This window comes from Cucurbita maxima, unplaced genomic scaffold, assembly GCF_002738345.1.
Source record: "Cucurbita maxima cultivar Rimu unplaced genomic scaffold, Cmax_1.0 Cma_Scf00041, whole genome shotgun sequence".
Classification (NCBI taxonomy): Eukaryota; Viridiplantae; Streptophyta; class Magnoliopsida; order Cucurbitales; family Cucurbitaceae; genus Cucurbita; species Cucurbita maxima.
This window is the reverse complement of record NW_019272057.1, coordinates 1,279,551-1,292,869: the sequence shown is the minus strand read 5'-3', so window position 1 is coordinate 1,292,869 and position 13,319 is coordinate 1,279,551. Positions and strand designations below refer to the sequence as shown.

Here is a 13,319-nt window from a genome sequence, read left to right as displayed (position 1 = left end):
ATTTTATGGATAAAAAAAGCAAGAAAAAAGGAGATAAAATTGAATTATGATATAGGGGCCACATAAATATTACCATGCACAGTCGTTAGGTGTTCTCGGGTCATTGTAGGTCTTGGGTACTGCATGGATCTTGGTTGAAATCGTTGGAAACGAGAGTGTATGAACTTGTAGGTCATGTCGATTTAGTCTCTTGCTACTTCTGCTTAAAACATTGATTTGGTCTCCCGAGATTTAGATTGGCTTGGTTTTTCACGTTGGGAGTGTGTTGTTTGTTCGTCGTGGGTCTCGCTAGATGCTAGATCTGAGTGTGTGAATAGTTCATTTTAGTTTGATGATGGTCGAGGTAAAGAGAGAATATGAAATATATATTATAATTATTTGAAAATTTTAATTAAAAATGACACGTCATTATTTTGTTAGGAAATGTATAGAAAATACATTAGAATCATATAATATAAGATTAATATTTAAGGAATTCATACACCAAAATAAAATAAAAAAGAGTTAGAAATTGATACATTAAAATAAAATAAATCAGATCTTGTCGCACCTTATGAAAGAAAGAAACAACAAAATTGGAGGCAACAAGATCTATAATGATTAGAAAATGGAATTTAATTTTTTTTTTTTTTAAATAAAACTCTGACATATTCCATTCATAAATGAATAAATCCAACAAAATTACCTTACCTCGCTTCATTTAAATTATAATTTTTAGTTCTTACTTGATATGTATTTCTACTAGCCTCGCGATTTAAATGTTTCGTTCTCCTCTTCCATCGATGTACGACTTCACAATCCACCCCAAAACTCATTACGTATCGCTATTAATCTTACAAACGTGTCTGTTAGGGAGAGGTTCCCACATCCTAATAAAGAATATTTTGTTCCCTCCTCCCACTGAGGTGAGGCCAGTGTCCTTGTTGACACATCGCCCGTTATATGGCTCTTATACTATTTATAACAACTCAAGCTCACCACTATCATATATTGTCTGCTTTGACTCGTTACGTATTGCTCTCAGCCTCTCAATTTTAAAACGTGTCTAGAGATAGGTTTTCACATTCTTATAAGAAATGTTTTATTTCCTTCTCTAACTGATTGGTACCTCAAAGAAAATGAAAGTTGTGTCTTGATAGTATAAGTAGTAACTACGTATTCTTATAAGCTTTTTCTTAACCATAGTCTCGATTTATTCATATACCTCAGTTTTACTCGGATATGGATTAGGACAACGAGATCGAGAGTGCAAGTCCCCGCAATGTTGGACCCAACAGCCATTTATGCTTTCGCCCTCATTTCTTTTTCTTTTTATTATTATTCCCTTTATTTCTTTATTTCTTTATCTTGTGGGTTTGATTGGACGTAGTTGATCAGAAAGCTTCCCATGTGCAGTGGATTAGCATTGCCCAGAAAAGAAGCCTGCACATTCACTGTATGCTTTTCTAATTTTCTTTTTCCGTTTATTTTCAAAAGACTCGATCATCTAAAATTTTTACGATTCAAGATGACTTTTCCCGGATGAAATGTTTGTTGCTATCTGTTACAATAACGAATCATTGGTTTAATTGAATAACTAAATAAAATAAATAGACCCTTCTCTTCGTCTTAGGTCGACGGATCTTCTCCATTGAAAGATCCCCATATGGATAATACACATTCCAGTTCAATGAGGCTAATTCTAATTGTTTTGTTCCGAAGCAAACCACGGGGCGGTTCGTCCTATTCAGATATTCACGACCAAGAAACACTGGATTCTCTTTCGGGTAGGCCCTGAAAGGAGAAGGAAGGCTGGAATGCCAACAGACGTCTATTATTGAATTCACCCGACCCGATAGTACCCTATTTTTGGAACGTCCAGTACCAAGTCACTGAATGGGTAAGTCACCAATCCCTAAAATGTTATCTGCTGGGTTACGGGTGAGCATTTTACACTAGAGGTTTCTATTGTATCAATCTACTCTTGTTTAATTCCTGTTGAAAGCATATACTCGAAGGGTCTAACCAATGATCTTTTGGCCAAAACCTTCAGCCATCTTAACCCAAAATGAACAATTTAATTTAATGCCATCTTTCGATTTAGGGCTTACTCTAGCTATTCCGTTGGTTGACTATTTTACATGGTTAGATAAGAAGAATTTAATTAAGGTTGGTACATTGATTAATTTTTTACTTAGTGGATCTGTCTTGCTCATTCTCATCAACTAAAGTTGATAATTTCTCGACATTAATTTTAAATTAATTTCGTATTGAAATAGGATACGTAACATATTATATGCGACTTTATAATGTTACCGTGAACATCTTTGAGGATATTAATAAAGACTATAATTATTTTAGTTCAAAAAAGAAGAAAAAAAAATAGAACCCTAACATTAACTCGTTTGAAGACATTTATTAGCGTTTGATACGTACAAGTAACAATTGTCGGAAAATAAAATTATTAAATTTAATTTCGTAAATTATTCGACATATTTGACATTTTAAAAAATAACAGGTCTATTAAATATAAAATTTATTATATATTTAATAGAATCTAAAATTTTCATTATCATTTTTTAAATTTATACCAGTCGGATTTTAAAAATAAAAATTGTAATTGAACGAGGGATTATTTTTACATTATAATTTTTTTTATAATATTTAGAAGTGAAGAATTTGAAATTTTAATTTTTGGGTCGATAACGTCTTTTTAAGCAAACAACTTTTAAAAATTCGGTCAGGTACCTTGTATCTACTTTCCGTTATAACGAGAATTTTCTTTTCGAATGGAATAATCTGTATCACAAAAAAAATAAAAAAAAAATAAAAAAAATTGGCATAATCATTTAAAAATTGAAAGGTTTTCTTATTCCGTTTGTATTGTTGGAAGAGGTAGACAAGGAACGTGCAAAAGATGGGGCTGTGATTTTCTTTTCTTTTTTCTTTTTTATTTATTTTTTATTTTCTCCAAAAGTTAATTATATTTTTCAGTTCCGTATTCAATATTATTATTCCTTTTTTCATGTATAGTCTTATAGTATTGAAATTGACATCCATTTAAAAATGGTTAAATCCCATTCCATAAATATTATTTTTATTCATGTATTTTTCATTTTATTAATTAAATAATAATTTATATACAATAAAAACTATATTTTTCAAAATTTAATAGCTTTAAATTTATTAAAAAAATTTAAAAAGTTAAATATACACGAAAATAAGATATAAATAAAAATATATAGTTGGACTCAGAAATTAAGATGTATTTAGAGGTGACACGTGTGTTTATTTTTCACAAATAAACACGTTTTTTTTAATTAATAGTAATGTATTCAAAATTGGAAATTAGAACCAAATTTAGACTTTCCCTTTGAATAAAACAGTTGTTTATAAGGATTGACCGATATTCTTTCACCTGTTATTTATTTATTTAATTATTTATTATTTAGCATTTATTCAATTTGGTTTTCATTTTCAAATCAGTTCAAGAACAGTACATTAAATTAAATGAAATTAAAAACGTTATAAAAATAATAATAAATTAAATCATATAATTGACAAACATATTTTAAATGTTTTCATAATTTAAAGAAAAAAAGAAAAAGAAAATTACTAATCACGCCAAAATCTTTATTTATTTATTTATTTATTTTTGACCGACCCAAAATATAATCAATATATATATATATTTTTTTTAAATTGTAAAATATTTACAATTTAGATTTAATTAATATGTAAAATTTGACTATTATAAGGAAAAAAACAAAACGAATTAAAATTGTTATTCAGTAAAATATTTTTTAAACATTAGGTGTGGGTCTTCGTTAAATTGTGTGTTTTTTGTGTCCTTATTTGCAATTAATTAATTTGTTTGTTTTTATGGTCAACTTTTTTCTGTAGTCAATGAAAATAGTCAAAATTTCAATTTGTGAGGCAAAAAAAATCATGGCTACGTTGTTGCTCCGAAACTTCTTAGTTTCTGAAACGTTTGTGTCACTGATTAGTTAAGAAAATATGTTTTTAATTTTATATATAAAAAATAGTTTTTAATTATTTCACAAATATAGTCATTTTCATCCTATTTCAACTTGTATATTGAAAAATAGTGACCTAGATTTTTGGGTTGAAAATTCTACCCAAGGAAAAAAATAACCCTTTATGAAAGTTTAAAACATGTCTCTAGTAACACGTTTTAAAACAAAAAGGTGTAAGGAAAAGCCTAAAGAGATAATATTTGCTTGTGGTAGGCTTCAACTAGTACAAATGATATTAGAGCTAGACACCGAGCGGGAGAAACCCTTTAAGAAAAACACCGAGTAGGGGGGAACCCATTAAGAAAAATACCCAAATAGAACAATATTTGCTAGTGGTGGACTTGAGCTAGTACAAATGATATTAGAGCTAGACACCGAGCGGGAGAAACCCTTTAAGAAAAACACCGAGCAGGGGGGAACCCATTAAGGAAAATACCCAAATATTTGCTAGTGGTGGGCTTGAGCTAGTACAAATGATATTAGAGCTAGACACCGAGCGGGAGAAACCCTTTAAGAAAAATACCGAGCAGGGGGAACCCATTAAGGAAAATACCCAAATATGACAATATTTGCTAGTAGTGGGTACAGACAAACTAATAAACAATTTGTTTAACCAAATAATTTAGTCGGTTAAATTCTCCCCTAATTACTATTTACCCTTACAAACCATTTCCAACTGGGCTCTTAGTTTAGAGCAGTGGAATTATGTTTATGTTGACAATGATAGAATATCTTATAAACGATTTGAACAAAATAGACCAATTAATAAGCTCTAATATCGTTTATTTGTCACGTCTAATCATCTAATATCTTATAAGTACAGGTTATTTATTTATTTATTTAGAAGCATGGGGTGATGAAATGGAGAGTGGAGAGCAACGTGGGAAAGGCGAAAGTTGCGGATTCAAAAACTGATGCAAAGGGGAATGGGTTTGAGATTGATTATGTTTGGTTGCCTAAGCAAAGCCTAAGTGGGAATCACAAGGACCACAACCTTTGCTTTCTCATTAACTCTTTTCCCCCTAAATAATACATATGGACCACCTCCCAATAGTTTAATGCCCTATCGTCTCCATCATCCGTGTCTCTATTATTCGTTTACGAACCCATCATGCCCTAAAATAAGGAAAAAAAAATCTATTGCATATAGCTTAATTGATTGACATATCGGTAATGTCCTCCCTGTTCGGTCTTTTTTTCTATGCTGGCCTTATCTCGAGTAGGTTGTGAAAAATCAAATCACGTTAAAACGGTCTTGTAGTGACCCTTGTCTAGAATTCAGAATCTAAGTTCAGTACCTGATGGCTATGGCATTCTTATGCATCCCCTGTGACATGGTTTAACTGACCCTTGCCCAGAATTTGGATCAAGATTTAGAATCTAGATTTAGCACTCGATGACTGTGACTTTCGTGCATCCCTTGTGACATGGTTTAATCGTCTTGTAGCGACCCTTGCCTAGAATTCGGATTAGGATTCAAAGTCTAGATTCAACACCTGATGGTCGTGACATTTTTGTACATTCCCTATGACATGACCACGTTACTTACTGATCATTTCAAACCGTATTTAGTTTATTTATTTTAAATTTTGTTATTTATATTGCAAATCTCCTATTTGGGCTGGCACACCCTTAGTTAGTAGTTGGGCCCATAGTTGAATATAGAGCCCAATAGTTTCAGCCGGGCGGCCCACCGGCCCACTACCACTAAGTTGCTCTGATATTATATATATATATATATATATATTTATTTATTTACATCAATATATGAATTATTTTTGTTACTCCTTGTCACGAGGTGGAAATCAGAATATTTGAGCCCTAATTTCTGGTAAAATCGGCCAAGATTGAAGAATGTCGGGTGTTGCAAACACGCAGCAGGAGGAAGACAAGAAGCCTAACGATCAATCGGCGCATATCAACCTGAAGGTCAAAGGCCAGGTTGGTTTCTTTCTTGATTACTCTGTTCGATGGCCTTCTTATGGTTGGTTTTTGCGAAAATTTCATGCTCTAAGGCTTTGGTTTTGATCATTTTTTTTCTTCATGGTTTTTGGTTACTGGACGTCAGGTTCTCTTATGTTCTCTTTTAATATCACTTTCGGCTGTGTCGGCTAGGTAGTGAACGATGAAGTAGGAGTATAAATTATAGGATTGTAGGGTTTTATTGATCACTATAATTCTCTCTATGTTCTTTATTATTGAATCGCTTTCTGGTTGTTCGCAAAAATGAAACCGGAAAATGGAAAAAAATAATAAGTTTCTTGCTATATATGTGCAATTATATGTTACAGTTGCGATGACAGGTGCGTTGTTTAAATTTTGGTTTTTTTAAAATTTATTATTATCTCTACTTTCCTTCTCAGAGTCTAGATAATCCAACTGAGTGATAGGTGGAATTCTACTTTCCGTTTTGGGGGCAATATTTCCAATTTGTTGGCATTCAGACTGTTCCTTTTTAAATTTATTTATTTATTTATTTATTTTTTTTATACTCACTCTGGGAGCTGGGACTGTGTTTCCCGTGGATGGGCAAGATTGAGTACTGGTCCTCTTGTCCTGCACCGGATAAGCTAATGGTTCTTTGATGTCTTTCTAGTATAATGTTCATGGGGATGTATGTGCTCTTGTGGATTGAATACCTGCTGTGCTGTAGCCTTACTGAGTACTAACAGCGCATTTACCGTTTCTTTTCCTTCTAAATAATGCTTTTGGGGTGTTTGTTTTCCATGAACACTAAAGCATTTGGGGGTTTTCTCTGAAGCTGGGTAGTGTTCTTTTGTTCATTCTTTTCATTTTGTTGGAATGCATTGAGAAATGTCCCTTTTTTTTTTTTCTTTTAATATCACGTCCAATGGAGTGGCTTTGGTGTATTTTAAAGATTCAATTGAATCAAACCCTTAAAAAATAGAGTGGGGTTCATCACAAGTCTTTCACTATTTCAGTGAAAGGTTCTGTTTTACCAATAAAGACAATACGATGAAATCTGACACATGCCTAAGCAGCAGAAGAGGTAAGACACTCTTCAGCCATCTCAAACACATGGCACGGAGTTGTACATCTGTGCATTTTTTTATTATTACCGAAACGTGTTGCCTTGTGGTCTCTGTTGTGATTATTGATACAAATGATGGTGATTTAATTGGAATGTTGAGTTGTTCCTTAATAGGCTAAATTATAAAAAAAAAAAAATTCCTTGATTTGCCATTTGTTATAAAAGATACCTATATATTGTTTACAAGTTTTAATATTATCATTGAGAGTGTTGGATGTGTAGTTCTTTCCTATTTGATCCATATAAGTGTCCGATTTACTAGTTTGTCGTTTCTAATAATTATCATGTTGATCTTCCATCCAATATTCTAAAGAATTTCTACTTAAAAGTTAGTTTTGAAATCATTATTAAATGTCAAAAGTAATATTTCAACTTTCGAAATAATATAATTATTTTCTAAACAAAGGATGAAGTTGGTGTTCCTTCTTATTAAGGCAGGGAGAGAAAATGTCCATGAATCCTTAGCTCCGTTCTGTCTCAATTTCTTCTGTCCAGGAGTGATTGACACAATCTTTTTTCTAGTCTCCCATCAAATTTCCAGGGAGTTGTCCTTTTCATGGTCTCTGATCTTTCTGTCTTCCTCTGACGTATGTTCCAGTTTCCTTTCTCTACTTTGTTTCACTACATATATTGTCGTTTCTTTTCACCCTCACTCCACTTTATCAAGTTCTTTCTGCAATGATCGTGCTCCTTTTTCCTATTCTTTCTAGTTCTTATTTACACCAATTAGTTGAAATCAATTTATGGTTGGAGATATTGATTTAGGAATATTGTAATATTGATTCCTTTTGTTAGCTTGTTTACTGTACCACTCTTGTACATTTTTTCATTCATCTTCAAGAAAGTTCGGTTTCTTACCAAAAACAACGAGTTTGTATGCATGGAAGGCATAATAACCTCTCTTGGTCATCGCTTTTTGATGTACTATAGGATGGAAATGAGGTTTTCTTTAGGATTAAAAGGAGCACTCAGCTGAAGAAACTGATGAATGCTTACTGTGATCGACAATCCGTGGATCTGAACTCCATTGCCTTCCTATTTGATGGTCGTCGTCTTCGTGCCGAGCAAACTCCCGATGAGGTATACTTTACTCTAATTTAAACAGATATCCAATACCAAATTCATATATTTTTAACAAAAGCATGTAACTTCCCAGCTAGAGATGGAGGATGGAGATGAGATTGATGCAATGCTGCACCAGACCGGTGGGTCAACCCTTTGGAATACATGTTCTACTGCTCTGTAGATTCGCAGAAGACTTCCCGAAGTAACTTAAAATTTGAACACTTTCGTTGACAAGGGAGAAAATCTAAGTTTAATCTTTGTTTTGAGGTCTATATTATCTTCTCGGATCAATCGTTCTTTTTAAAGCTTTGGAGGTACATGGGTGTGTATTTTACTTGAACTTTGTACTTAAAGCTCTTTTTATTCTTCTTTTCTTTTAGTTTCATAATTTAGAAGACTTTCAAGAATTAGACCAAAAAAATTAAAAAAACAAGAGTTTGAAATGGTTTATTCTCATTCAAGGTAGATCTAGCGCATTTGCGACAATCATGATTCCGGAGGAACATAGTGTCCGAAAAGTGTAGGAGTTCCTATATCCTTCAATCAATCAATGATGTTATATACGGACACTAGTTTTACATGTTATTTACACCCTGATTATTTACATCTTCACGTTATCTCAATCGGCAACCGAGGGAAGGTTATGGGAAGGACCAGAGTATAAAGCTGTACAACTTGAACTACTCCGTATTGGTATAATTGAACTGCCTCCTCTGGCTAAGATGTGCTGCTCGTGTGCGGTGTCTTTTGACTATACCATACCAAATCTGCGTGAGGTGGTATATCTTATGCGTCCTAATTAAACCAACAGACTTCTAATCCATGTGAACTTTGCGCCTTTCCATGGACTGTGAACACAGTAAAATCATTGGACAAAGAACTACATTCATTCATTACTGCTTATTTTCGGCAAATGAGATAGAAAATAACCTTGCCATACATGCGATTCAGGCGTTGGGACATCGATACGCGTCTACGGCTGCTCGCTTCCTGCTCTGAGCCTCTTATTGGACCAGTTAATCTTTCAAAACATTCCTGTAAATGATTATAGATGCTATTGCATCGCGGAAGAAGTGATGGTCAGTGTGAAGTTTTATTGAACATCCCATGGAAGAACCAAGTTCCAAAAGGAATTTCCAGAATGAAAATTTATCAGATTATCCTATTAATCAACAATAGAACAGAAAAGCCTACCTGAGCCGATGTCTGTTGCAAGCAGTGAAGAACGCAACAAATCCATTTAATATGCTTCTAAGAGCTCGAAAGACCTGAAGCAAAGAAATTGACACAATAATTGCAAAGTTGCCACGATATATAACGAGTGGTAATTGTTTGCTGTGTAGTACCTGAGAGAAGAGATCATCCCAAAGCGTACGCCACATGGAAACCTCAGACGCGACAACCGTTGCCTCTGAAACAGATGCAACTTGAAAAACACTACTGATAAAATGTTGTACGTCTCGGAACATTTCATAAATGCCCGAGCATATGTACACGACCAAACTAGCTAATGAGAGGACCACTCGGATCGGAGCATACAGTACTTCTGAAATGATCCACAACACAGGAAGCACAATCATTGTTACTGCAAAGAAAAGAAAAGGGATCAGAAATGTCATGAAAGAACGTCTTCACTAAAAAGAAAAAGATTACATAGGAAATACGATATAAACTTACCACAGCTCCATAAGGTCGAGAAAATGAACCACAATGGCCAGAGCAAGAACTCAATTATGTCAACAACTAGGCTGCAACAAAATTCAACCACATCCCAGATCACTGAAAAGAAGTTCCCAAAAACTTCGATGAAAGTACTACAAACAGGAAGAAGGAATCCTAGAAGTTCCATGACAGGACTTGCCAATGGTTGAGCAATAATTGAAAGGAAAGATCTTGTGGTACGTGAAATAGTAAGAAACCACTTAATAGCTTTCTCAAAGTTATGTAAGAACAACATTGTTCCCAAGTACTTAATCCTTGATACCATCTCCCAAGTCTCTATCCAATCGAAAAAGGGTCCACACAAACGAGATGCTGCTGCCTTCAAAAGTGGGACGTTTTTGTATAAATCATAGAATCCTATGAGAACAGTGATTACTGATACGAGAACATATAGAGCTCTTGCAAAAGGGCACATCCAAGGCCGATAGGCGTTACAAAACACTGGGTAAGATTGAAGGAAGATCACCCAAGATGGAAGACCAGCTTCTAACAACGTGAGCAACCGTATATCAGACATTATTATTTCCTTCAACTTAAATGGAAGGTCTCGATCGTCAAACCGAAACAAAATTAATACGTCTTTGTATTGTGTAGCCTCAACTACATCTTGAGAATCGGAATCATAAGCCTCTGAGACACTTAGCAAATCACTATTTCTGTTTTCCATCTCTTCTAGAAAGGTATCATCTTCATTCATTGGGTCAATAAATTGTGTTACTTTTCTTCTCTTATTAGGTCCAGTCGGAGGAGGTGTCTGTAGCGAATTTGTGCTGTCTACTGCTGTGGTCGAATCATTATTAATGTATGAGTTCTTGTAGGAGATAATCTCGTCCTCGTAATTGTCTTCAACATCTGGGATATCTTCTTCAGCATCATAGAAAATTTCTCCTGAAAAATGGCATTGAAAATGAAATGTGTAAGTGGAAACGTTCTAGGCCATCACAGATGCCAGCCGAAGCAGCCATCTGCTTCTCGGTAGCTACAGGCAAAGATGTGCTTAGCATACTAATGCAGTTTCTAAATAAGAACGAGATAAAACCCACGGTACACTATTTTACGATCATTTGCAGGAAATATATAATTCATTATATTAATCTAGAGATGCAAATAAAAACAATTTGTTGAAGAGGTATAGGGAGTGTGCTACACATCAGTCTCACCAACTAGAAATAACACTACCCTCAGAAGGTTTGCGGTTTTCAAACACGTCTATTAGGGAGAGGTTTTTCACACCCTTATAAGGATTGTTTCATTTCCCACTCCAACCAACGTGGGATCTCACAATCCACCCCCTTGGGGCCCAGCGTCCTTGCTGACACACCACTCGGTGTCTGACTTTGATACCATTTGTAACAGCCTAAGCCTACCACCAGCAAATATTATTCTCTTTGAGCTTTCCTTTCCGGGCTTCCCCTCAAAGTTTCCGAACGCGCTTGGTAGGGAGAGGTTTCTATACCCTTATAAGCAATAGCTTTGTTCTCCTCTCCAATCGATGTGGGATCTCACACTAAATTCAAAGCAAATCAGTACACTGTTCTAAGCCTCTCCACATGAACAACAGAACAAACATACTCTCATTCCTAGTATGATCTGGGTCAGAAGTAACCAGAAACACAAACAACTACCTGTGACTGATTCCAAATAAGTCTTCAACAGCTGCCCATCTGAAGCTGAACCCGTGAACCAAGAAGATATGCTCCCAGCAGCTTGAGATATGCAATCAAATTCCCATCGTTGCATATATTTAGCCTCTATGGCCAGAGAGGTATCCGTCTGCAGGTGAAATGTAAATCATTGAACACGGACAACTACACGACAGCCAATACCGAAGCATGAGAAGGAAGGGTTGGTACCTGAAGCTCATTCAAGTAGTTTATACCTCTAACATTGTTCCATGAAACTTCAAAAACAATAAACCCATACAATGTCCTATGCAGTTCATTGTTTAGAACAAAAGAATTTCCAAGATTTTTCACAGGAGGCATAGGAAGCAGAAGCTTCTTCTGAGACAAAGTTACAGCATTAATCAATGGGAACCATCGCACACACTTCTTTGGTTTAGCCTTTTTGGGCCTCTGGTAAGCCACCCGTTCACTATTCCTATCCCTCCGTGCTTTCCTGTTTGCAAAAGGAGACAGCCTCGACTGAAAATGAAAGAGTATTTTAGGTCTGACCATAAGAACAAATCGATAAACTAAGCTTAACAGATATAGACCTTCGTAACCATCAGCTGCCACAAGCGAGCAGGGCGCGAACCAAATTCTCTCAACCATGGCCGATTGTCCACTAAGACATAGAGCTTTTTACTCTCAGCCGCCAAGAAGAGGCTAAGATCAGAGAGATAAGCCTGCAGGTCGCTGAATTGATGAACGCGTGAACCAAAAAGGGGGAAAACAGTTAGACATTGAACAAATATACTATTCACCAACAATTTTAATCGAATAGATACAGAACTTGTCTAGAAATCAATACAATTGAACTAATTAGAGAGAGAACCAGAAAATCAAACATGCCGAACGCGAATTCATTCAAAGCAAAACAAACAAACCAAATGAATTCCGTTTCTGCAAAAGAAATCAAGCGAAAGGAACAAAAACCGTACCCGATTTGCAAATTTGTCAAAGGAAACACACAACGAACCTCATCAGTACTCCCCATGAGCACCGCGCTTGATTCCCCAATCACCACCAATTACAGCTTTCGCAAACGGCACACAATTTATAAAGACGAACGCATGCAACCAACGCATGGTTATGCATCGTAATACAAACAGAAACGCAACAAATTAAAGACGAAAACAGGGGGGAGTCCATAACAAAAAAAAAAAACAATCACCGCCAAATTTCATCCCCAAAATGCGAGGCGGTCAGAAAACAGAACAGGAAGAAGAAAAAGAGTAAAGAAGCCGAGAGAATTGCTTTGATTGGAAGGCGAAAGCTGGAAGCCAGGCATATCTGTTTGTTATCTAAAGGAAGTTGAAAGGAGAGAAGCATTGGGATCTGGCAGNTCCCGCCATGGATAAAACAGAGAGAATCAGAGATATTGGGGAAGGAGAGAGGGAAGGTCGGGTGGTGCTGGCCATGGAACTTCACCGCCTCGATCGGGTGCGGACAAGTCTAGCAACACGCCATCTCAAACTCTATATTTAGTTCTTCATCTTTTTTTTTATTTTATATATATTAATTTAATCTTAATTTTCCTAATCTAATTTCAAACATTTTAATTTTTTAATTTTTTTTTTTTTTTTTTTTTTTTTTTTTATAGAATACATGAAAATCAGAACTGATATGAAAATACAAATTTTCATAAAATCGAAGAATCGATAATATTTATAATTAATTTGAGAATCTCGATTTAGTAAAAACATATATTTATTTTTTATCAAAATATTTATTATTCCGACAATATTTTCAATTTTTTCATTAATTACCCTTCACTCTAGCTTTGTTAATTACAGTTCACTC

The 13,319-nt window shown here is 34.9% G+C and overlaps 2 protein-coding genes across 4 annotated transcripts; one reads left to right on the top strand and one right to left on the bottom strand.

The window, feature by feature from the left end:
- The first annotated feature begins 5,781 nt into the window (after nucleotides 1-5,781).
- Nucleotides 5,782-8,500, top strand: LOC111469669 (small ubiquitin-related modifier 1-like). The gene is made up of 3 exons (XM_023115023.1): nucleotides 5,782-5,957; nucleotides 7,999-8,148; nucleotides 8,225-8,500. Exons 1-3 carry the CDS (start codon nucleotides 5,871-5,873, stop codon nucleotides 8,312-8,314), a joined length of 327 nt encoding a protein of 108 aa, XP_022970791.1. The 5' UTR covers nucleotides 5,782-5,870; the 3' UTR covers nucleotides 8,315-8,500.
- Nucleotides 8,501-8,643: 143 nt separating this feature from the next.
- On the bottom strand, nucleotides 8,644-12,991 carry LOC111469667. 3 transcript variants are annotated; one of them, XM_023115020.1, is made up of 10 exons: nucleotides 12,458-12,991; nucleotides 12,071-12,212; nucleotides 11,709-11,999; nucleotides 11,481-11,628; nucleotides 9,811-10,743; nucleotides 9,480-9,718; nucleotides 9,328-9,401; nucleotides 9,064-9,187; nucleotides 8,945-8,981; nucleotides 8,644-8,904 (listed from the first exon to the last, which is right to left on the bottom strand). In XM_023115020.1, the coding sequence occupies exons 1-9, from the start codon at nucleotides 12,511-12,513 to the stop codon at nucleotides 8,949-8,951; spliced, it is 2,040 nt and encodes a 679-aa protein (XP_022970788.1). In that variant the 5' UTR covers nucleotides 12,514-12,991; the 3' UTR covers nucleotides 8,644-8,904; nucleotides 8,945-8,948. The 3 variants fall into 3 exon arrangements, with proteins under 3 accessions (XP_022970788.1, XP_022970786.1, XP_022970787.1); XM_023115018.1 differs by having other exon boundaries at nucleotides 9,074-9,187; XM_023115019.1 differs by having other exon boundaries at nucleotides 8,644-8,981.
- Nucleotides 12,992-13,319: the final 328 nt, after the last annotated feature.